We start from the raw sequence: 26,143 nt of genomic DNA, 5'->3' as shown, positions 1-26,143 counted from the left end.
CTGACTGGGTGAATCTCAGCCCCTTTAGCAGCCATTTTGTAGTCAAAAAGGGACTTTTTTTAAAAACAGCATATTTACCTGATTTTTATCCCATCTTTACTACTGTTATAAATTACACAAGGTGGTGAACACACCTAATACTCCCTCCTCCTCCTATTTTCCCCACAATAACAACAACCCTATGAGGTGAATTGGGCCGAGAGAGAGGGACTGGCCCAATGTCACCATATAACTACAGGTAGTCCTCGATTTACGACCACCATTGAGCCCAGAACTTAGGTTGCTAGGTGAGGAATTTGTTAAGTGAGTTTTGCCCCATTTTACAGCTTTTCTCGCCACATTTGTTAAGTGAATCACTGCCGTCGTTGAGTGAGTAACACGGTTGTTAAGCGAATCTGGCCACCCCGCTGACTTTGCTTGTCCTAAGGTCGCAAAAAGGGGATCGCGTGATCCCGGGACACTGCAACCGTCATAAACATGAACAAGTTGTCAAGCATTTGTATGTAAATCACGTGACCATGGGGATGTTGCAAAGGTCGTACGTGTGAAAAACGGTCCTAAGTCCCTTTTTACAGTGCGGTTGTAACTTTGTATGGTCACTAAATGAACTGTTTTAAGTCAAGGACTACCTGTACAGACACCATCATATAATAGTCAAATATATATGATTGAGCTCAATATCTGTATATGCTACAGGTAGGCGTTCTTCACACTTCTATGAGATAAGCTACAATCTCCAAATTCCAATCGATCAGTTAAGCAAGAATGGGCCCAAGTAATTATTAATTAATGTTACAATTAATTTATTTTGAACCTGGAGTCCTCTGAAAGATTGTTCCTTGTTCCAAATCTTTTGCATGAATCCAGCAGCCTGTGGCAGCCTACCAAAACTGCAATTTCATGAACGGGGATGTTATACAATCTCATCAAGTAAAGGGCATTTATCAGTCAATAAATGCGATAACCCATTTGGAAATAAAACAGTGCAGACAAGGATGCTCAAATCCTACTGGCAACTGAAGTTAACCCACCAGCTTTTTCTAGATAATTAATCATAAATGTTTCCCTTTAGACTCTAAATTACAGTAGTAATCTTCTGACTTAATAACAACAGCATACCCAGGACTGGCAAGATCTATCAAATCATATAAAAGTAACTGCAGATTCCTTAGAAACCCGGTAGACCAAAATCCTCGATCCGTTAAAGGATAAGATCTTTCACAACAAATTAAATAAAGCAATTTATTGAAGCTCAAATTGGAGATAAAACAGATTCGTCGTTGACCTTTATTCATTTATAGAACAAATTTAGCTCTAATTACATTAGAATGGAATCCAATAAATTTCTTCTAATGTGGCATTTACGCAAGTATTACTGTACTTGTTTACTACAAAGGCATTAGAGATTCTGTGATTATAATCTATTTTTTTTCCACTTGGGTTTTATTGTGAAGTCAAAGCACTTGCAAGAAACTGGTGTTTGAAATTTAAAACTTCTCATAAGATCTTTTCAAACTTGCTTTAGATATAGAAGAACCAGACTCGACAATCCGGTCCATCTGTTTGGAATATACATTTAAATTAGTTGAAAAGTTTCTTTTAAAATGTGAATGTGTACTGTATATATTTGTATGTAGAAGACTTTTCCAAGGAGGGAGAAAATAGGATTCTTAAGTAGTTATAGAGAATCAATTATTTACATGGACCTGCTTGTGAATGAAACAAGGCATCGCAAAAATATTTATTTTTACTGAATTGTACGCATAGATCAATCCAAGTGTACAATCTGCCGTATCTTGGCAGAGTCATTGGAAAGGAGGAAGAATGTGTTTTCCAAACATTACACACAAAACGTCTATAGAAACATATGCAAATACTCATATTAAAGATAATTAGTCAATAATTTCACTGTCTGAATATTGATTCAAATTGGTAACTGAATAAATAAACAGACATTTATTGCCCCGAGAGTTATGTTTGCTCAAACCAATGTAGGCTCAAAAATATCAGTTTATCCAATACAATCGACTTACAATCACAATTGAGCTCAACATTTCTGTGGCTAAGCGAGACAGTTGTTAAGTGAGTTTTGCCCCATTTTATGACCTTCCTCGCCACTGTTGTTAAGTGAATCACTGCAGCAACACGCTTGTTAAGTGAATCTGGCTTCCCCATTGACTTTGTTTGTCAGAAGGGGATCACATGACTCTGGGACACTGCAACCGTCATAACTATGAGCCAGTTCCTAAGCATCCAAATACATTGTGTGATGAGGAGACTGCAACAGTCGTAAATGCGAAAAACAGTCATAGTGCCATTGTAATTTCAAATGGTCACTAAACGAATGGATATAAGTTGAGGACTATCTGTAAAGATGTTTCCTTTTATAAGGAAGGCCAGGCTTTTTGGAAACTTAGTCACATACTCACATTTGAACATATATTGGGCAGTATAGATACTGGACAAAACACGAAAGAGAAAAGATTTTGATATAATTTGAGTATCAATGGGATTAATGAGACCTGAAAAAATGGAGAGGAAAAAGGATCCACAGACTGACTTGCCAGAGTTAAACTGTCAAGCAGACCTTGAATTTTAAAGCAATTGCGACCTGTTTCTCGGTGCAAAGATTTTTTCAGAGTGCCTACAAGAAAACTCCCAAACCGCACAGGCTCCATAAACATGTCACCTTGAGTGGTTGCCAAAGCAGAAAGACTATAAATCAAATCATATAATAATAACAGCAAACAATAAAGCAATAGACCCACAGCAGACAACAGACACAATGGGTGCCAAAAACGTCTTGGGCGTACCGTCTAATAATTTAAGGTTTCCCAACCGTGGCGACTTTAAGACGTGTGAACTTCAACTCCCAGAATTCCCTCGGCCAGCCATGCTGGCTGGGGAATTCTGGGAGTTGAAGTCCATACGTCTTAAAAGCACCAAGGTTGGGTAAACCCGGATCTAATTTTAATGCCTCTTCCAAAAACAGGCCAGGACACCCAACAGATTTTATCCAGTCACCGGGAATCAAAAACTGACTCGAAGGCACACACGCACAAGATTAAATAATAATAATAATAATAATAAATCTCTATTTGCTGTTCTTAGTCCAAACAGAAAAACCCAAATACTGAGGGAAAAAAGTCACCTTTTTATCCACACGGAAAGTTTCTGCAGCTCAGGATTGATGGACCTTAATAGAAACTGTCTACTGGAGGTGCAAATACATTTATCTCTTTCTAGTGATTTGATGCAAACAATTTCAACTTCCCTTCTTCTGAGGGGACACATAAATCCCTCAACCTGTTTCTCTTCGGTATTATTTAGAGAGGAAAAGCGAACAATTTTATGGGTTTTTCCCCTTCCTCTTTTCTCCCCCTTCTCAAACCATGTTCTTTTTTTCAGAGGGATATATATATTATATACATATACATATACATATACATATACATATACATATATATATATATACACGTATGGATGGATGGATATATATATATATGTATGTAAAAAAAGAAGCAGACATTCTGCGAACTCCGGAACTTAAGATTTTAAAAATCTTAAATTCCGGAGTTCTCAATTTATGACCATAGTGGAGTCCAATGTTTCTGTTGCTAAGCAAGACCGTTGTTAAGTGAGCTTTTGCCCCCTTTTACGACCTTTCTTTTCACGGTCGTCAAACCAATCACTGTAGTTATTAGGTGAATCATGTGGCCGTTAAAGAGAATCTGGCTTCCCCCATTGACTTTGCTTGTGGGAAGCCAGCTGGGAAGGTCACAAAAGGGGATCACATGACCCCGGGACACTTGAGCTGTCATAAATACAAGTCTGTTGCCGTGAATTTTGATCACGTGACCGCTGACACCCGTTTGAAAAATGGGCATGAGTCGCTTTTCTCCCCTGCTGTTGCAACTTTGAACGGTCGCTAAATGAATGGTTGTAAGCCGAGGACTACCTGTAAAAGCTATAAACATATTTAGGTGAGTCGCGTATCATCAGTGGCCCGCAACCTTTAGGGCTCAAGGGACCGGTTCCGTGGGGAGAATTTATCCACGGACCGGAGAGGATGTGGTTTTTTGCATGCTGCCTAAATCCCACGGATGGGGCTTCGCTTGTTTGCGTGGCCCGGTTTCTTTTATGCCGTGGCCCGGTGCCAGTCCATGGACTGGAGGTTGGGGATCCCTGATGCTAAACTTCAGGTGCTAAACTTTAGTCTAAAACTCTGCTCTGTCACTACATTCTCCGATACTGTAATTGCTTCTTCTCATATGATAGCAGTCTTCTAATATTTGAAGTTGCCACGAAGAAGAGGTGGGGGGGGGGGGGGTTCAACCTATTCTCCAAAACACCTGAAGGCAGGACAAGAAGCAATGGATGGGAACTAACCCAGGAGAGAAGTAACCTGGAATTAAGGAGAAATTTCCTGATAGTGAGAAGAATTAATCAGTGGAACGGCTTCCCTCCAGAAGCTGTGGGTGCCCCATTACTGGAGGTTTTTTTAAGAAGAGATTGGACAGCCACCTGTCTGAAATAGAACAGAACAACAGAGTTGGAAGGGACCTTGGAGGTCTTCTAGTCCAACCCTCCTTAGGCAGGAAACCCTACACCACTTCAGACAAACGGTTATCCAACCTCTTCTTAAAAACTTCCAGTGTTGGAGGATCTACAACTTCTGGAGGCAAGTTCTTCTACTGATTAATTGTTCTAACTGTCAGGAAGTTTCTCCTTAGTTCTAGGTTGCTTCTCTCCTTGATTAGTTTCCACCCATTGCTTCTTGTCCTGCCCTCAGGTGCTTTGGAGAATAGCTTGACTCCTTCTTCTTTGTGGCAGCCCCTGAGATATTGGAAGACTGCTATCATGTCTCCCCTAGTCTTTTTTTCCCCCCCCACTAGACTAGACTAGACATACCCAGTTCCAGCAATTATTCTTTATATGTTTTGGCCTTCAATCCCCTAATCATCTTTATTGCTCTTCTCTGCACATTTTCTAGTATCTCAACATCTTTTTTTTTTTTTACATTGTGGGGATTCTAGAGTAGACCCTATAAATGATATAGCGTTTCCTGTCTGAGCAAGGGGTTGGACTAGAAGACCTCCAAGATCCCTTCCAACCCTGTTATTCTGTTAACTTGGTGGTCTCCATGAGTTTCCAGAAATTCCAATCAATTGATTCCGAGGGACCCCTATTGTCATGCTTTATTGGGGGACTTCTCCATTCCTTATGTCCAAAGACGATTTTTCATTTTGAAAGATTTTTGTCCCCCCCCCTTTTACTCAAACACTGGAATTGTCTTTCAGGTTGTTTCTCCCTCTTATTACCTGCATACATTCAGTGTGGAATAAGAATGTTGCAAGACTCCTAAATAGCAACGATAGTTTTCCGACCATCCATACCTCAACAATGCTCTCATTAAAGTCTCCAAAAACAACTTCCTACTCGAACAGTCGGGTGATCTCATTTTGGCAGGCGACGCTTATCCAGCAGGCATAACAATCTGACAGATTTGAAAACCTGGGCAGAATTGCAGATGCTTTGAGAGACGATTGTATCGCTCTACGGGGGACCCCACAAAACTGCACTTATATGCAGGCAGTCCTCGACTTACGACAGTTCGCTTAGTCCAGGGGTGTCAAACTCAAGGATATGGCCCGTGGAGTGCTTAGATCTGGCTTGTGGGGCCGCCCTGGAAACAGCAAAGGACCAACCCACGGTGCCTCTGCCAGTGAAACTGGAGTTTGGGAGGGCCATGTGCTTGGGAGGCCCACGGCCCACGGGAGCCCGTTTTTGCAGGCAGAGCGCTCGGGCCACCACAGGCGCCCGACACAAATGACGTCAAGCTGGCCACACCCACTCCGACCATGCCCACCCCAGCTCCCGGAAGTCAAACACAACCCTGATGTGGCCCTCAATGAAATCGAGGTTGACACCCTTGGCTTAGTCCAGAGGTCAGCAACTCGTGGCTCTGGAGCCACATGTGGCTCTTTCATCCCTCTGCTGCGGCTCCCTGTTGCCAGTCAGCTCCACAATTGATAGGACTTTCGGTTAGGACAGGTAGAGGAAAAAGGACGCCGCTCTATGGTTTGAAAACCAGATCTCCGGTTGGCAGAGGAAGAAGGATGCCGCGCTAGGAGGAGACTCTATGCTGGGGGAACTGGACTTCCGGTCAGCTCCAGAATTGAACAGGGGGGCTTCCGGTTGGGACGTTTGTGGCTTTTTGACTGTTTAAGGTTGCCGACCCCTGGCTTAGTCCATCGCTAAGCAAGGCAGTTATTCAGTGAATTTTGCCCTATTTTAGGACTTTTCTTTCAACGAGCGTTGTTAAGTGAATCATCATAGTTGTTAAATTAGTAAAGTGATTCTGGCTTCCCTCATTGACTTTTGCTTCTCAGAAGGTTGCAAAAGGGGATCGCGTGAACCCGGGACCCTGCAATGATTGGTAAATCTGAAAAATGGTCGTAAGTCACTTTTTTTCAGTGCCGTTGTAACTTTTGAACGATCATTAAATGAATAGTTATAAGCCGAGGAGTACCATTCCTCAGAGTATCATTTTCTGAAGTTGTAAAATGTATGTTTCACCTGTCCAATCCCCGATCCTGAGGGAAGGGTCAAGGGCATCATCAGTCTGGAGTTCCTTCGTGCCCACAAGTGACTGAAGTCCAGCTCACCTTGAACTCCTCTGATTCTTATCTACTGCCAGTTTGCTTTGACCCTTAGTAGTTCAGATTCTTGTAGAGAGCTTTAGCTTGCAATAAACCTATATATTCATTAGAACTGCCAGGACTCCCGATTTCCTGCGCTTGACACCTGAGGAACCATCTCACTCCAACGAAATTGGCTCACCCCACTTGTGATAGCACTAGCAATAGCACTTAGACTTATATACCGCTTTACAGTGCTTTACAGCCCTCCCTAAGCGGTTTACAGAGTCAGCATCTTGCCCGCAACAATTTGGGTCCTCATTTTACCCACCTTGGAAGGAGGGAAGGTTGAGTCAACCTTGAGCCTGGTGAGATTCAATCTGCTAAATTGCAGGCAGTCAGCAGAAGTAGCCTGCAGTACTGCACTCTAACTGCTGTGCCACCGCAGCTCATATGGCACAAGAGGAATGTTATGGACCTCATTGGCCAAGGAAATGCTTGTGGCGGGTCCAGAGAAGGGCCTTTTTTGCTGTGGCTCCTGCCTTCTGGAACATCGTAGCCCTTGAGGTGAGATTTGTCCCCACCCTCTTAGTCTTCCAGAAGGGCCTTATACCTAGCTCTGCTGTCTGGCCTGGGGTCCCGATAGGGGCATGTCATACTGGAAGTGGTTAATGGATTAAATAGAAGATCCCCTCTTCACCCCTTCTCCCCCAGATTCTTAGCTATTTCTTTGTTAATTTTTAACATATTGTTTTACTGTTTAATCTTACTCTTTATGGTCGACTCAGCCTTCCAGCCTTCCGAGGTCGGTAAAATGAGGACCCGGATTGTTGGGGGGGTAATATGCTGACTCTGTAAACCGCTTAGAGAGGGCTAAAAGCACTGTGAAGTGGTATATAAATCTATTGCTATGCTAATATTGTTGTAGGAGATCACCAAGCTGAGCCCGAGGGAGGGGTCAAACATGTCATAAGTTTTGAGTCCCTTTGTGCCCACAAGAGATCTAAGTCCAGCTCTCCTTGAATTCATTGCCAATTTGCCTTCACTGTTAGTAGTTCGGATCTTGTACGGTGCTTTAGCGTACAATAAACCTATATATTCATTTGAACTGCCTGGACTCCTGATTTCCTGCACTTGACAATTGTTTGATTGGATTGTAAGCCATCCGGAATCACGTGACGCTGAGATGGCTGGTGATTAAATTTAATAAACAAATAAATTTTTAAAAAATCCATCCCACATTTCTACCGTTGCATCGCTATTACTCATTTTTATCTTTTTTTTAGAAGCCAGTACTGACTAAACAAAGGGCTTATAAAATGCCAGAGATAAATATAACATTAACACGTACATGTGTACGCTATTCAATCCAAGCCATTGTATCAAATGATACTATTAAACAATATCTCATTTTCGGAGATCAAGTCTGATGAAATAATAGCGACTATTTTTGTTCAATGTCATAAGCTGCCAATTGTACAAGTCAATTGTACAATTCGTGTGCCATTTTTAAGCAAATCGCGGTTAGCGGTCTGGATTCCAAAACATTATTCCTTAAGCCTTTTTAAGTTTTGTTTAGTGTCCTTGAACGCGAAACACAGGAAGACAAACAAAAAGTCTTAATCTTGCCCGTACAATCGTGAAACGGGGATTATGCCCTTGGGTAGTTTTAAAGGCTTTATATTTAATTGCAATTTTTTTTTTTAAAAAAAAATGCGTTAATTATCATGGCAACCAATGTTCAGGAAATAAATTCATTAGGAAAAATGATACAGTCTATGAAATGGATTTTGCCACAAGCAGAGGAAACCATATCCACCAAGAATTGATCAAATGGGTTATTTCATACTTACATTTTGTCCTGACCACCCACTCGCAGCGTCAGCCGGGGGATCACAGGAGATGGGGCCATGATAACGGGCTCGATTTTGATCTGCTAAAGGTAACAGATTCCAGTGTTAAAACAGGGTAGCAGCTATGGAGAAATGTTTTCATGCTGTCTTGGGTTAGGCAAAGCAAGGGGTCTCCAAAGTTGGCAACTTTTAAGACTGTGGACTTCCAATTCCCAGAATCGACTCAAGGTCTGTAAAGGTGAGGAGGGAACAAAGCACCTGAGGGCAGGACAAGACGCAATGGCTGACAGAACAATTAATCAGTGGAACAACTTGCCTCCAGAAGTTGTGAATGCTCCAACACTGGAAGTTTTTAATCAGAGATTAGATAACCATTTGTCTGAAGAGGTGTAGGGTTTCCTGCCTAAGCATGGGATTGGACTAGAAGACCTCCAAGGTCCCTTCCAACTCTGTTATTCTATTCTATTCTATTCTATTCTATTCTATTCTATTCTATTCTATTCTATTCTATTCTATTCTATTCTATTCTATTCTATAACCCATTCCATTCCATTCCATTCCATTCCATTCCATTCCATTCTATTAATTTAAATGGACAGATATATATATCTGTCCATTTAAATTAATATTATATTTAATGTCATGAACTCTCGACAATTAAAATTTAAAGAACTGCAATTCTGGAGGAAGCTGGGCACTTGGGCTGGACAAGAATATCTACAGTGAATTATTGAGCTTTCAAGTCACCGAAGTGGCAATGTCCAGCAATGTAAGACTCCTTTGTAGCTAGCTAAAAATACATTGTCCCTGGATTTGTCCAGTTTTATGTATAAGCAATACTTCTTTCACCTGAACTAATACTAGTAGTCCTATAAGCCCCTTATTGCGGTGTGCTGCAGGATTTTTTTTTCTTTTTCCTTTTTTTTTTTTTTGGCACTAATCTTCAAGGATTTAGCTTCTTTGCCACATACCTCAGGGCACCAACTGATAAAGCCTTAACTCTCCGTTTTTCCAGGACACCAACAGAGCAGCCTTGCAAAAAATGAAAATCACTCATGAGATTTAAAAAAAAAAAAAAAGGGAGGGGGGGAGGGGAGAAAATTTATTTTCAAAATCCTGACTTCCAGCAAAGAGATGGGACGACTTTTTCCATCGTTTTTTTTAATAAAAAGAAAAAAGAAAAAGAAAAAAGAAAGAAAAAGAGAGGGAAAGGCTTATCTGTGGAGATCGGTTTAAATTTTAATTTTGTGTGGTAGGGATTCTTTCATGCAGCCTGGCTTTAAAGTTTTATCTTTTGACAGGGACTTTTCGCCAAAGCTAACAGAAAGCTTTGTCAATGTAATCTGCCCAAGCTTATATTGCTTTCCTATAATGCAATATATTTTAGGAGTATAAAGGGTAGATTTCTTTTTAATCACTTGTAATGGTGCATTATAGTCCTAATAGTGTACTGAATTGTTAACGGTAGGAGACGAGATCTAGTTATAAAATGAGGGAAGAGCTATTTTATTTTATTTTATTTTTATTTTTTTATTTTCTAAGTTCATTTTAATCATTCAGCGCTTTAAGCTGCAGTTTGGAACAGAATCCTATCTTCTCTCAAAATCTGCTAATATATGAATGCTGCAATTATGACGACTCCCCCACTCCGCAGGTAAGGCAGTCATTGAGAGATATCTATTTATATGCGATTTCTACTTGGGAGATTTACCCCATCCAATGTGATTATTATAGGGATTTATAGAGTGGTTTCTTATGCCAAAGTATCCAACCTAGAGAAAAAAAATAAATGAAGGAGCAGTGAGAAGGAAATACCAGCCCAGATAGAGGGGAGGTAGACAGATTTAAACACAGATACTTAAATCCCTTCTGTCTCCTTCAATGAACTGGCTTTCTCCCCCCACCTCCCACTACACCTCTATCAAATAGCCCGATAATCTGATCGTCGGAGCAAAATTTCTCTTTCTGTCTTTTCCCCCCAGATTCTCTTTTTTCTCCTTGGTCTCTGCACAGTTTACTTTGAGACAGAGCATTTCTTCAAAAGAATCTCCTGTTTGAACCCTGAAGGTGTTTTCCAAGGGAAGAGTTCACATCAACTCAAGAGGTTAACGAGTTTGCTGGATGAGAGATGAGAAAATCTGAATGATGCTGGTTCAGGAATTCTGGGAGTTGAAGTCCACAGGTGGTAAAGCTGGCCTAGTTGCCCACCTGCCCACCTCTGCCTTAGGCCAAGGGGGAAGATCCTGAGCCCCCTTCATTGGCATCTCTCATCTAACCTGACTCCAGATCAAATGCAAATCCCTTTGGAGGCTTCACAAGTCTCTGACTCCATATCAGGGGTGAAATGCTCCCGGTTCAGACCGGATTGCCCGATCCGGTAGCGATGGCAGCGGGTGGTTTGGAGAACCGATAACAAAAATCCCTGCCCCCCCCCCATGCCCAGCTGAGCCGCGCGATCATCAGAGTCAAGGACTACCTGGATACGGTCTAATGATCTGCAGTCTCTCCCTCTTACTATTTTCATTCCTGATTTAAATTTCAGAATCCTGCACAGGCCCTCCATTTTTAGGCTAATTACCGTACTTTTCAGACTAAAAGACACACCTAAATTTAGAAGAGGAAAACAACAACAATAAAAAAAAATGTTTTTGGCCTCGGTGCACCCCATTTTCGGCCCTTTTTTTGGCCCTTTTCCAGCCTTTTTTCTGCTTCTGTTTTCGAGGCTTTTTTGGCCCATTTTTGAAGCTATTTTTGGCCCGTTTTCAAGACTTTTTTGGCCCATTTTTGAGGCTTTTTGGGGCCTGTTCTTGAGGCTTTTTTGGCCCGTTTTTTTCTGAAAAATGGGCCGAAAAAAGCCTTGAAAACAGGCCAATGAAAGCCTCAAAAAGGCTAGAAAACGTGCTAAAAAGCCTCAAAAATGGGCTGAAAAAAGCCTCAGAAACAGGCTGAAAACCCCCTGAAAATGAGCCAAAAAAAGGCCTGAAAAAGGGGCACGTGGAGGCCAAAAAATGGCCAGCAGGCGGCCAGGCCATCTTGTAGATGCATAGACAATGCATCTTTGGCAATATGCGTCTTATAGAGGCATAGACATTTTCACCCCCTTTTGGGAGGCAAAAAAGTGCATCTTATAGTCCGAAAAAATACGGTATGTCATTAAACAAACAAAAAAAAAAGTAATCAGCATATAATTTCAGGCCATGAGGAAGGCGAATCTGACGCTACCTACCAACGCATGACATCAACTTACTTTTTCATGCTTGTGTTTCTCTTTCTCTTTCTCTTTCTTTTCCCTTTCCTTCTTCTCTTTCTCTTTCTCTCTTTTCTCCTTCTCTTTGTCCTTCTCCCGCTCCTTCTTTTTCTTCTTCTCTTTTTTGTCTTTTTTCTTTTCTTTGGGTTTTTCCTTCTCCTCGAACAGCTTCTCGGGAAGGACTGAGGAAGGGGGCTGCAGCAACGAGGGGAGCTTCATGGTGGTCGGGGTGCAGTACAAGGGGAGGGCCAGGTCTTTGGGAGGGAGGATCAGAGGGACTGACAAAGCTTTAGCCTTGTCCTTACTTTTCTCTTTTATTTTCTCCTTGTCTTTCTTCTCTCGGTCCTTTTTGCCTTTCTCTTTCTCTTTCTTCTTTTCTTTGTGTTTCTCGCGTTCTTTCTTGGACCCTAGGTCTTTGATCTTGACTTTGGTGTCGTCCTCAAAGTCCTTCATTTTGAACTTGAAAGAATCCAGGTCATCGTCTCCTCTGAGCAGGTCCTTCCATTGAAACTTGGCTTCTCGGCCTCCTTCCTTGTCTCGGTCCTTCTCCTTGTTCTTCTCCTTGTCTTTGTTCTTCTCCTTGTCTTTGTTCTTCTCCTTATCTTTCTGCTTTTCTTTCTTTTTCATTTTGGTCTTCAGCTCCTTCTTCAGCTTCTTCTTCACCTCCACTGAGGCCGCCTGCTTCGTTTTCTCCTCGTAGATTTTGAGCAAAGGTTCCGGTGTGGGCGGAGAAGCCGAAGGAGATGAGAAATAGGGGAAGCTCGCCGGTAAATTTGCGTGAGGGCCCATGTTGGCTTTGCGAATCACCTCGTCGATCGAATCGTCCATTGTCCATGAAATGTCCGAACTTGAGGTTCCGCCAGAAGGCGGAAGTGGGGTGCTTCCTGCTTTATTTAAGCCGCTATTCGCCGAAACGGAAGCTTTAGGGATGGGAGGCTCAGACACAGAAAGTCTTTTGGGACTCGTGAAAACATCTCCTTCGGATTCAGACCCAGAAGAAAACTCAAATGGATCTGGATCCCGTTCGGCACATGCCCGGGCAATGACCGCGTCAATCGAATCGTCGATTGTCTTGTCCATCACCATAAATTTCTTTGCTGGATTCTCACTTGTGGGTTTGACAGGTTCAGCTGGCATCGGTACTTGTTTAACCTGAATAGTCTCTTTCCCCATCTTTTCGCTCAGTACAACTAATGGGGTTTTCATCGGGGTCTCCTGCTTAATTGTTATTTGAGGGACCACGTGGACTGGAAGTTTGGGACTTTTTGGGCTTCGGGGGCTCTTGGCCCGGCCAGGAGATTTTTTCTCCTTGGTACCAATTTTGGGCGAGCGGAGGGGGCTGCCCATCACTGCCGGAGATGGGGAAACCTTGGGCGTTTTAGTCTTATGCACCGGAGAGACTGTTTTCGTCTTGGGTTTAGGAAGAAGTGCTTTGGATTCGGAGGGTTTGGGAACGGGCAGCTGGGACTTTGCCATCGGAGCCAGGACAGGTGGCTCTGGGGAAGTCGGTACCTGATCGCTGCCCTCTTGAACACAAACCGGGGAAAGCATTGGAGGCACCTTCTGGGCGTTGATCAAACTAAGAGGTTCGCGTGGCTCCGGGGTGATGTCAAGCTGAGCGTCTCCTTTCGTGTTGGTTAGTTTGGGTCGCTTGGCCGGAGGCAATTCCTCGGATTCGGGGCTTTCCAGGGGCCTCTTGCTTAAGTAATTTTCGTCGTTCACAGCCTCGTCTTCTTCCATTTCTCCTTCTTCCTCCAAAGGAACCTGCATGGCTTCTGCGGAAGTTCCTCCATCCGTTGGCACCTGCTCCTCTTCCTCCTCTGGAGTAAGAAGAGAGAAAAGAGAAAAGTCACTTTCAGGCTAAAATGTCTACGGAGGGTCTCAGTCATCCTGGTCATGGTTATTTATTTATTTATTTTATTTTATTAAATTTCTATACTGCCCTTCTCCCGAAGGACTCAGGGCGGTGAACAGCCAGAAGATAAAACACAGGAAATACAAAATCTAAAATAAATTAAAACAGATTAAATAATTTAGGCTGAATTTTAAAATACCCAATAATTAAACAGATTAAAAATTTATGTTTAAAATTTAAATTTAAAAGAGGAGATGGTTGTCCCAAAGGTGCTTTTTTCAAGAGGCAACTGGACTTTTTAGGTTTTTTTTTTTCCTTTGAAGACGTTTCGCTTCACATCCAAGAAGCTTCCTCAGCTCTAGCTGAAGAAGCTTCTTGGATGAGAAGTGAAACATCTTCAAAGAAATTTATTTTTTACTGGCAAAGAAATAAAGGGAGACTAGTATAGATCAATTTCAAGCTATTTAGCTCTCATCAGCTAGCCGTACCCTTCTGGGATTCGAACCCAAGCTACTTGCATATTAGGCAGATGTATTAACCTCTAAGCGGGGTTCGAATCCCAGAAGGGTATCGCTAGCTCAAGGGTGTCAAACTCAAGGCCCGGGGGCTGGATCCGGCCTGCAGGGTGCTTAGATCTGGCCCGTGAAATTGCCCTGGAAACAGTGAAGGACCGGCCCGCAGTGCTTCTACCAGTGAAAATGGACTTGGGAGGGCTGTGTGAAGCCCCTCCAGCTCCATTTCGCTGGCTGATAGTTGCAGGAGGCCGTCACAGCTTAAAACAGAGCTTGGGAGCCCATTTTCACTGGCAGAGCGCTCGGGCCATCACAGGCGCCCCTGACACGAGTGACGCCGAGTTGGCCATGCCCACCCTGGTCCCCCAAGGTCAAACACAACCCTGATGCGGCCCTCAATGAAATCGAGTTTGACACCCCTGGGCTTCCTAATGACAGCTAAATAGCTTGAAACAGATCTATGGTAGTCTCCCTTTTTTTCTTTGTCGGTCAAAGATAAATTTAACACAAAACTGGCTGCCTGGGAAGGCCCCTGGATTGGGGCTAAAAGGTGAAAACGGAAGCAGTAGGCTCCATCCCATAATTGGGTAAACCAGGTTGCCCTGTTAAAAAACAGTCTTCAAGGAAAAAAAAACAAGGAAGTCCAGTTGTCTCCTGAAAAAAGCACCTTTGGGTCATTTTCAGGCTCTGGATGAGATAACAGTTTATAGAGTTCATGAGGAATTCGCTTGCACGGAAAGAACGGTTCATTGCGATGCCACTGAGGTGGCATTACCAACAGTATCAACAGTAGAGACCTTCAAATTTCTAGGTTCTATCATATCTCAGGGCCTAAAATGGACACCCAACATCAAAAAAGCTCAGCAAAGAATGTTTTTTCTGCGCCAACTCAGAAAGCTCAACCTGCCCAAGGAGCTGCTGATCTAGTTCTACAGAGGAATTGTTGAGTCTGTCATCTGCACCTCCATAACTGTCTGGTTTGGCTACCAACCTGCCTTCCATTGAGGACCTGTCTACTGCACGAGTCAAAAAGAGGGCTGGGAAAATATTTACAGACCCCTCGCATCCTGGACATCAACTATTTCAACTCTTACCCCCAAAACGATGTATAGAGCACTGCACACCAGAACAACTAGACACAAGGACAGTTTTTTCCCCGAACACCATCACTCTGCTTAACAACTAATTCCCACAACACTGTCAAACTATTCACTAAATGCATTACTATTAATTTTCTCATCGTTCCTATCACTCATCTCCTCCCACTTATGACTGCATAACTGTAACTTGTTGCTTGTATCCTTACGATTTATATTGATTGTTACCTAGTATAATTTGATTGTTTATTTGTACTCTATGACTATCAGTAAGTGTTGTACTTTATGATTCTTGACGAACGTATCTTTTCTTTTTATGTACACTGAGACCCTATGCACCAAGAGAAATTCCTTGTGTGTCCAATCACACTTGGCCAATAAAGAGTTCTAATCTAATTAATTGAAGATCAGAAATACACCAAGAAAAGGCACCAATAAATAGAAATAGCATTTAAGATTATATACCGTACTCTTTAAGCGGTTCATAATAAATGTTGCTTTATTTATTTATTTATTTATTTATTTATTTATTTATTTATTTATTTATTTATTTATTTATTTATTTATTTATTTATTTATTTATTTATTTATTTATTTGATTCATATGCCGCCCTTCTCCGGAGACTCAGGGCGGCTTACAATGCGTTAAGCAATAGCCTTCATACTTTTGTATATTTATACAAAGTCAGCTTATTGCCCCCACCAACTGGGTCCTCAATTTACCCACCTTAGAAAGGATGGAAGGCTGAGTCAACCTTGAGTCTTGGAGAGATTCGAACCAGCAGTAATTGCAGGCAGCTGGTCTTAATAACAGGGTGCTTTAAACCACTGTACTACCAAGGCTCTTTTATTTTATGTATGTATGTATGTATGTATGTATGTATGTATGTATCAAATTTCTATACCGCCCTACTCCCGGAGGACTCAGGGCGGTGAACAGCCGAGATAAATTTATATTTATATAAATTTAGATTTATATTTTATTTATCTGCCATGTCATACAGGTAGTCCTCAACATACGACCATTCGTTTGGAAACCGTTCCAAGTTACGACGGCTCTGAAAAAAGTGAGTAATGACTGTTTTTCACAATTACGACTGTCCCTCATGGCCATGTGATCAAAATTCAGATGCTTGGCAACTGGTTCACATTTATGACGGGTTGCAGTGAACCCAGGGTCACGCGATGCCCTTTTGCGGCCTTCCGACAAGCGAAGTCAATGGGGGAAACCAGATCCACTCAACAACCAACCCTGTGACTAATTCAACAACTGCAGTGATTCACTTAACAACAGTGGAAAGAACGGTCGTAAAATAGGGGAAAGCTTACTTAACAACTGTCTCGCTTGGCAATTCTGGGCTCAGTTGTGGTTGTATGTATGACGTGGGACAGAGGTTGGAAGGAGTGTCCCACACTCACCCTTGGTTCAGCATGATCATACTTGGATTTTAATTATTTTAATTATGTTTAATTGTACTATCTTAACTGGCTTTTCAGTCCACACGATCACTATATAGAAGTGAAAAGGTATGGTTAAAACCTCCACAAATAAATGCCAAGAGATAGTTTTTTAATTAGAAGGCCAAAGATTTTTTTCTATTGGTTTTTTTTCCTATCATTTTTCCCCCGTTAGTTAGTTCACCTGGCATTGAACAATTGGCATCTAAACTAGAACATGTACAGGCAGATCTTGACTTATGAACACAACGGAGTCCAAAATTTCTGTTAATAAGTGAAACATTTGCTAAGTGAATTTTGCCCCCATTTTACAACCTTTCTTGCCATAGTTGTTAAGTGGATCACTACAGTTGTTAAGTTAGTACCGTGTTTCTCTGAAAATAAGACCCTGCTTATATTTTTTGGACCCTGAAATAAATGCTTGGCCTTATTGCCATGCGCTCAAAAGCCCGATTGGGCTTATTATCAGGGGATGTCTTATTTTGGGGGAAACAGGGTAATACAGTTGTTAAGTGAATCATGCTTTCCCCTTTGACTTCGCTTGTCAGAAGGTTGCAGGAGGGGATCACATGACCCCGGGACACTGCAACCGTCATAAATATGAACCGGTTGCCAAGCCTCTGAATTTTGATCACATGACCATGGGGACAGTCGTTAAGTGTGAAAAACACTCCTTACTTGCTTTTTTCAGGGCCATTGTAATTTTAAACGGTCACAAATATGAACCAGCTGCCAACCTTCTGAATCTTGATCACGAGAGCATGGGGATGGCTGCAACGGTCGCAACTGGGAAAAACGGTCCTAAGTCACTTTTTTCAGTGCTGCTGAAATTCCGAATGGTCACTAAAAGAACTGTTGTAAGTCGAGGACTACCCGTTCCTGCAAATGGAGGTATATTGCTTTTAAAAAATCAAAATGGCTACATTAAAAGGTAAAGGTAAAGGCTCCCCTCGCATATATGTGCTAGTCGTTCCCGGCTCTAGGGGGCGGTGCTCATCTCCGTTTCAAAGCCGAAGAGCCAGCGCTGTACGAAGACATCTCCGTGGTCATGTGGCCGGCATTACTAAACGCCAAAGGCGCACGGAATGCAGTTACCTTCCCACCAAAGATGGTCCCTATTTTTCTACTTGCATTTTTTACGTGCTTTCGAATTGCTAGGTTGGCAGAAGCTGGGACAAGTCACGGGAGCTCACTCCGTTACGCAGCACTAGGGATTCGAACCGTTGAACTGCCGACCTTTCGATCGACAAGCTCAGCCTCTCAGCCACTGAGCCACCGCATCCCATGGCTGAGCCACCGCGTCCCATGGCAAGCCCAATTCTAGTGCTACACCTGTTACAGAACAACTACATTCCTTTGTCCTTTTACTTCTTGACAAATGGCTTTTTCTGGCTTCACTTTGGCATAGTGGGAGCTGATGCACCATGCGACCCTTTTCCAGTGACTTGACTTACGGCACATAAAAATCCCCTTTCATCCACTTTTAAGGTGCTCGAATAAAAACCAAGCCACAGAATAACATTTGAGAAACAACCCGACATTTATTTGGTGGGTGCATTCTTGTTATTTTAACAAAACTTTGCTTCTCGTGTCTGGACCCCCCCCCCACTCCAAAAATCTCATTCGATTTTTTGGGGTTTGACTTTCAAGCCTGGGAGTGGGGGGGGGGAGAGACCCTTCCTTTCCTCTAAAATGTGTCAATGGCTTGATTTACGAGATTTGAGTCAAGAGCCTCAGGTCTAAACACGAATTTGTGCCAGCAGTGCAAATTAAGTAAAAACAAACAAACAAACAAACGAAGACAAGTTAAGCTTTGGCCAAGGCCCAGAGCATTTACAGCAGCAGGTCCAAAGTGGAGATTCTGCCTAGGGGATAAAGGCTTCTGTTTTATTTAGCCTTCTGTAAGAAACAGAAATGTGTTAGTTCCAGTTTTGCTTGGATGGACATGTGTGTTTTTGTCGTTTAAAAGAGGAGGAGGAGGAGGAGGAGGAGGAGGAGGAGGAGGAGGAGGAGGAGGAGGAGGAGGAGGAGGAGGAGGAGGAGAAATAGAAGAAGAGGAGGAGGAGGAGAAGGAGAAGAAGAGGAGGAGGAGGAGAAAAAGAGAAGAAGAAGAAGAGGACGAGGAGGAGAAAAAGAGAAGAAGAAGAGGAGGAGGAGGAGGAGAAAAAGAGAAGAAGAAAGAGAAGGAGGAGGAAGAGGAGAAGAAGAAAGAGAAGGAGGAGGAGGAGTGGGAGAAGAAAGAGAAGGAGGAGAAGAAGAAGAAGAAGAAAAGGAGGAGGAGGAGAAGAAGAGGAGGAGGAGAAAAAGAGAAGAAGAAGAGGAGGAGGAGGAGGAGGAGAAGAAGAAGAAGAAAGAGGAGGAGAAGAAGAAAGAGAAGGAGGAGGAGGAGGAGGAGAAGAGGAGGAGGAGAAGAAAAAGAGAAGAATAAGAAGAGGAGGAGGAGGATTAGGAGAAGAGGAAGAGGAAAAGGAAGAAGAGGAAAAAGAAGAAGGCTCAAATCTCCTGTACTGCCACCTGCTAGAAATAGACTGGGATGCCAGATTTTGTGCAGGTTCCAAAAAATTGGTTTAATCACTGCTTGATCTCTTCGGGTAGTGAAATATGCTCATGTTCCCTAGGGGGGCATGATTTAAAAGAGAAATGAGCTGAGCTGGAAAAATATTTCAAATTCATATTTTTGACCTCAACGTTACAGAGAAGCAGCTCGGTGTAGAGGTGAAAGAAAAATTCTCTTTAATACTCCTGCAACAAAGATGAACAGGGGACTGGAGGCTAAAACATACGAAGAACGGTGGCAGGAATTGGGTTTGACTAGTCTAGTGAAAAGGACTAGGGGTGGCATGATAGCAGTGCTCCAAAATCTAAAGGGCTGCCCCAAAGAAGAGGGGAGTCAAGCTATTCTCCTTCCGTTGTCCTCAATAACACCATCCTTGCGAGGTAAGACAGTGATGGGCAGACTCAGCTTTCCAAGCTCTCTGGGACTGAGCTGATAATGCACTTCTCAGCTGTAAGGGCTAGGAAGAGGGCAGGGAAGCATGGATCCAGTCACAGCTGGGCTGCCGGGTCTTTGGGAACAATTTCTCAGTGTGCTACCCATCCTGCGGCCTCAACAAAGTCAAGGGCCTTGGTAGTACAGTGGTCTAAAGCACCCTGTTATTAAGAACAGCTGCCTGCAATTACTGCAGGTTCGAATCTCGCCAGGCTCAAGGTTGACTCAGCCTTCCATCCTTTCTAAGGTAGGTGAAATGAGGACCCAGTTTGTGGGGGCAATAAGCTGACTTTGTATAAATATACAAAAGAATGAAGGCTATTGCTTAGCGCATTGTAAGCCGCCCTGAGTCACTGGAGAAGGGCGGCATATAAATCAAATTAAAAAACAACAACAACAACAAAAAAAAACGAGGGAAGACGGATTTGCTTATGGACCGCATGATTCGTGTAACAATTGCAGTGATCTGTTTAACAACCATAGCAAAAAATAAATAAAACAAAAAAGGTGACAAAATGAAGCCAAACTCACTTAAACAGCTGCCTTACTTAGCAATGGAAATTTGGGGATCAAATTTTGATCGTAAGTCGAGAACTACCTGCAAACCGTTGCTCAAAGGAACTGGATCAAAGCAGTATATAGAGGTTGTAATTTCTGGGGATATTATTTTTTTGAAGGAATTTTCATTCTGGAGGCATGCAGACAGAACAGTAATTTAATTTATCTGCCCTCAAAGAAATACCATTAGAAATCCTTGAGCATTATCCTGGTGACATCCTACCAGCTTGAGATCCAGAAACTGTAATTGCAAGATTCTAACACATCTATTAACACACTTAAGCACACAGCCCCTCCTTCCGGGATAATATACTGTATGTCAGTTTGATCTAGCAGTTAAGGCACCAGGCTAGAAAGCAGGAGATCATGAATTCTAGTCCCGCATTAGCCACGAAAGCCAACTGGGTAAATTTGGGTTAATCATCAGGAGACTGAGAGTTCTAGTACTACATTAGCCATGAAAGCCAATTGGGTGAATCTGGCCAAACATCAGGAGGCTGGGAGTTCTAGTCCTGCATTAGCCATGAAAGCCAATTGAGTGAATCTGGCCAATCACCAGGAGGCTGGGAGTTCTAGTCCTGCATTAGCCATGAAAGCCAATTGGGTGAATCTGGGCCAATCACCAGGAGACTGGGAGTTCTAGTCCCGCATTAGCCATAAAAGCCAACTGGGTGAATTTGGGTTAATCATCAGGAGACTGAGAGTTCTAGTACTACATTAGCCATGAAAGCCAATTGGGTGAATCTGGCCAATCACCAGGAGACTGGGAGTTCTAGTCCCGCATTAGCCATAAAAGCCAACTGGGTGAATTTGGGCCGATCATCAGGAGACTGGGAGTTCTAGTCCTGCATTAGCCATGAAAACCAGCTGGATGAATTTGGGCCAATCACCAAGAAACTGGGAGTTCTAGTCCTGCATTAGCCATGAAAGCCAACTGGGTGAATCTGCCCAATCACCAGGAAACTGGGAGTTATAGTCCCTCATTAGTCATGAAAGCCAACTGAGTAAATTTGGGCCAGCCCCCCTCTCTCAGCCCAACCAACCTCACAAGGTTGTTGTTGTGGAGAAAACAGGCGGAAGAAGTAGTGTTGGATATGTTTACCACTTTGGGTTGTTTGTAAAAAATAATGAAGGCGGGATACAAATAAATAAACGAAAGCAAGCCAACAATGCTGTGAAAGCATTCTTTTGCCCAGTTTGTCATGGTTTAGCAGCCCGAGCCAGTGAATATTCTATATTTTTTTGTTTTGTTTTGAATCCTAATCCTTTGCCTAGAGGCAGAAAATAACTTTCTGAAGGAGCTCTTACAATTACACAAAACAAAGAATGGACAATTAAAACAAAACAAAACAAAAAACCTGACCATCCCCTTAAGAGAACTGGAATTTCTAAAAAGAAAGGAAGGAGAAAAAAAAAAAAGAATTGTGCACAAAAACGAGTCACTTCCACAGGGAGCAAGTACCTGTGGCTCAAGCAGTAAATCCTAATTTCTTCCCACACTTGCTCAAAGGCAATTGCTGTCACAAATTCAGTAGCATCCAGGGTGGGAGGATTTAAGCAGAAATGATTTAAAAGAGGGTCTCATAAAGCTTCTTAGAAGAAAAATCCGGTCCGGTTCCAAGCCGGGAGAAAGATGCTGGAAATAAAATGGAGGCTGGCTGGTTGGAAAGAAAGTTTATTTGGATGCCAGAAACTTCAGTGACAGCAGCATGTTTCCGGGGTGGCTGACCAAATGGTTGGGTGAGTGGATGGATTTTTATAGGGTTCTGGGGTTTTGTGATTGAGATGCTCCAGGGGGTTGTGCAATGTGGTGAGCCTTGTGTCTTTTGCTATTCTAATGGTGGTGGGTAAATCCTATTATGTCCTAAAGATCAGGTCCTGTCCTTAGAATTTGGGGGGGCGGGGAATGTACATTCTTAATCCCATCAGATCCAGCCTTCTGTGGGAGCTGTGGCTAAAGGCATTTTGTTTATGAATAGATTGGCCCGGTCTTTTTTAATAGGTACAAAATATCCATCTCTAAAGACTTAAGATATCTGCTTGAGGTTATGGTAGGAAGACTGGGGCTGGTTTCTGCCTTTGTTAAGTTTTCTCTCCATTTCTCCTTTGGGGGTATATAATATTATGCTTCTTTTTATATTTCCCAAAATATTTCAGTCTTGGGGGGGTTAGGGTTAGGGTTAGGGGGGGGGCTTTCCTCAAGCTGATTCCAGATCCCCAGCTCTTCAAACGACTTTCAGGGAGTGGGTTTTCAAAAGGCCAACTGAGTGGTACTGTAAGGTCGAGGGGCAGAATTGTGGAGTAATAGAGATGAAAAGAAACTTACTAGCTTGACACAATCCTTTGGCATGAAATGTCCGAAAAGTGCTTTTTCAAAAGGCAACTTGGCTTCTCTTTTGTTTTTGTTTTTCCTGAAGATGTTTTGTTTCTCATCCAAGAAGCTTCTTCAGTTCTGACAGAATGGTGGAGGGGGGAAATGGAAGGATTGATATCCCTTGCAAGTCATCTGGTCATTCGCACTCTCTCTGGGAGTCGATAAGGCACAGATAAACCCCAAGAGGCTTCAATGCCTCTCAGAGAGAGTGCAAATGACCTGATGACTGCAAGGAATAGAAATCCATCCACTTCCCCCTCGACCATTCCATCGGAACCGAAGAAGCTTCTTGGATAAGAAGTGAAACGTCTTCAAGGGAAAAAAAACAAAAACAAAGAAAAGTCCAGCTGCCTTTCAAAAAAGCACTTTTAGGACAACCATGACTTGAGAATGACTAAGAATCTCCGCAGAAACTTTGCATGGAAACAACATCACTCTACTTTACTTAACGCTGTGCAGGTTATATAGACTACCAACGTTGAGGACGTTACCTAGTTTGGTGATGAAATGTCTGCAAGAAAACAACCAAGCTCAGAGATCACCATTTCAATCCTGAGCTACAAATATTCTCCTTTATCTGTGCTGTACAGGTAGTCCTCGCTTACCAACGACTCAGTCAGTGAACATTTGAAATTACGACAGCACTGCAAAAGGGGATGTACGACCGGTCCTCAAAGTTGCGGCCGCTGCAGTGTCCCGTGGGGGGTCACACGATCGTCATTTGTGACCTTCGTTTGTGACCTTTATTGACGCTTCCATCAATAAAAACCCCGATTCCCGCTCCACTGTCAATCAGGCTTCCTTAACCAAAGACTTCCCTAAACTATGCTCGCCGTATTCCTTATTTAAATGTATTTCTTTCTTTTTTTCCCCCCTCGGTTAAAAAATGAAATTATTAGCAAAGACAAGGTAATTAGGCCGTGACAACCTGTCCACCGCAGCCAATCAATAACAGGAGTAGATTAACTAAGACGACGGATTGTACAATGTTGATGGGCTATAAATGGCTAGAGAGAGAGAGAAAGAGAAAGAGAAAGAGAGAGAGAGAGAGAGAGAGAGAGAGAGAGAGAGAGAGAGAGAGAGAGAGAGAGAGAGAGACTGACCGGCAGAAAAAGGAGTCTTTTCTAACATATCCACAATAAAAAAAAAGAGAGAGAGAGAGAACCTTAAAATGCTATATAAGCAGGCTAACCTGAAATGACACCTGGTATTATAAATGGCCTAATCTATATGTTAATATGGTTGTATCACAGAACTGCAGCAAGAGTAAGATAACAATATGACTTTGGGGTTTCTATGGCTACCATCCTGAGCGAATGTGCCGGCAAGGGCCTTTGCAAGGCGGACACCGCAAACCCGGCTTTCCGAGGGTTTCTCTTTTGCTTATTTATGATATGATTTATGATAACGACAACATCTCCCATTTTCTCCCCTCGTCAGGTACAATAAATTGCCGTCGTTAATCTCCTTTTTTTTTTTTTTTGGTGGTGGTTCAGGCCTGATTACAATAATATAATAGGTGCCCAGTTATGGTAATCGGAAGCATTAAGGTGAGAGATTTTTTTTTTTTCTCAGCCCGGCTCATTTCTTACCAAAAAAGAAAAAAAAAACAAAAAAGAAATATGAATTTGGAGATGATCGGAGACAATTGTCACCAGGTGGGTTATTTTTTAAGGGTTTTTTTTTTTTTTTTTTTTTTTTTTTTGCTTTGAGCAAAAATTTCCGAGCCATCTCAAAATTCTCTCTTGCCTGTTGTTCGCAGGCAAAAAAAAAAAAAAAAAGGGTGGTTTTAAAATTAAAAGCCTGGGAAAGCTTTTCATGGAAATTTGGGACTTCTGACGTGTCCTGCCACCAGGGTGTGTGTGAGAATGGGAGGGCCACATCCACACCTGAAAGCAGGAAAAAAAGGAAAAACCAACCAGCCCATGTGTGGGAAGGTCCTTAGTCAGCTTTTATACTCTGTATTTATCGAGCTAATAGCAGTTGGGAAGGAGTTTTCAAGCTGGCACTTAAGACGGGAAAATATTTTATCCCGGTGCAGCAACTCCCAACTCATTTAAAACACACGCGCAGAAAGAAAACAAACACAGGATACAGTTGACCAATCTGGTTCTCTTGGTCCAAACATCTGAGAGCTGCTGGCGGTTCGGGCGAACCTCTAGCTAAGATTCTGTGCAGTTCAGAGAACCCGCAAATCCCACTCCTGCCTGGCTCCGTCCACCCCTCCCCTCCCCGGAGTCCCTATACAGTCCATTTTGGATGCAAGTAAGTACAGGGCAAGTGCGGAGGGTTGGGGAGGGTGAAAAACGGGCCTACCGGAAGATTGGGAAGGCTGGAAACGAGCCCATTTCCAGCCTCCAGAGGGCCTTCGGAGCCTGGGGAGGTCGTTTTCGCCCTCCTGGAGGTTCGAGGAAAGCCTCTGGAGCCTGGGGAGGGCAAAAACGCCCTCCCGCCATGGTGCAGGAGGCCGACTAGGCCACACCCACCATGGCCACACCCACCTAGCAACCAGGCAGCGAACCCTTGCTAAAAGTTTTGAAGCCCCCCCCCCCCTTCAAGACAGAAAATTTTATCTATCTGTCGTCTTGGCACTTTTCAGGGAAATCTTCCAGGTTTACAGGCAATCCTTGACTTACAACCATCCGTTTAGTGACTGTTCAAAGTTACAACAGTGTTGAAAAAAGCGACTTAGGACCAATCCTCATGGTTGTAAGAATCTCCCCGTGGTCACGTGATCAAAAATTTAGACGCTTGGCAACTGGCATGTACTTATGATGGTTTGCACTTGTCCCGGGGGGTGTGTGTGTCACATGATCCCCTTTTGCGACCTTCCCACCTCCCCATATGGACCAGTTGCCAAATATCTGATCATGGGAAAGCTACAACGGTTGTAATTGTGTAAAACGACCATAAGTCACTTTTTTTCAGTGCCTTTGTGACTCGTCACGAAACGAACTGTTCTAAGTCGAGGACTACCCGTAATAGAACCTGCAATGAAGTGGAAATGGGGTAGAAAGCCAGAATGACTTACTACCTGGGGAGATGGTGACACCCCATTAACGAAAGCAGAGATTACACACACAGGTGAGGCCCATGAAATCTCAGAGGCCAATGAGCATCACGCACTAATTTGCTTTAGGAAAGAATTAAGGGAGATTTTCAGCTATGGATCAGTTGAATTCCAAATATAAAAGCAAATGAAAATACAACTTTATCTGAAGTGGGGATGGACAAACTTTTTGCCGGATCTCATTTAGCTGTTTTTGGGGAGGGATTAAGGGGCTGGTTGAATCACGGAGACGAGAAAAGAGCGGGTTTCAAGTAGGATTAAGTCTTTTCCTTCTTCTTCATCCTTATTTTACGGCTTACAGTTATATTTCGCCTGGCTTCCTATTTCAAAATGATGAGAAACTCTACCCTAAGTTTTCAATAATCAGATGAGACTCTGAAGGTCAGTAAAATTGTGCAGGGGACTCAAAATTGTGCAGGGGACTCAATGCAGTGCCTGGAGGCCGTACGGATCTGGATGGGGAGAAACGGGCTCAGGCTCAACCCATCC

The 26,143-nt window shown here is 42.9% G+C and overlaps 1 protein-coding gene across 2 annotated transcripts in view; it reads right to left on the bottom strand.

The window, feature by feature from the left end:
* TAF3 (TATA-box binding protein associated factor 3) overlaps window positions 1-26,143 on the bottom strand; it is a 182,463-nt gene that overhangs the window by 47,707 nt on the left and 108,613 nt on the right. The window contains exons 3-4 of one of the 2 annotated variants that reach the window (XM_034436650.3): window positions 11,742-13,561; window positions 8,495-8,577 (exon numbers count right to left, since the gene is read on the bottom strand). In XM_034436650.3, the coding sequence (XP_034292541.2) occupies window positions 8,495-8,577; window positions 11,742-13,561 (1,903 nt within the window). The remainder of the gene's footprint in view (window positions 1-8,494; window positions 8,578-11,741; window positions 13,562-26,143) is intronic. The other variant, XM_034436651.3, reaches the window with a different exon arrangement.

The sequence above is a fragment of the Pantherophis guttatus genome, chromosome 7, assembly GCF_059756535.1.
Source record: "Pantherophis guttatus breed Tessera chromosome 7, ASM5975653v1, whole genome shotgun sequence".
Classification (NCBI taxonomy): Eukaryota; Metazoa; Chordata; class Lepidosauria; order Squamata; family Colubridae; genus Pantherophis; species Pantherophis guttatus.
This window is presented reverse-complemented; position numbering and strand designations above follow the sequence as displayed.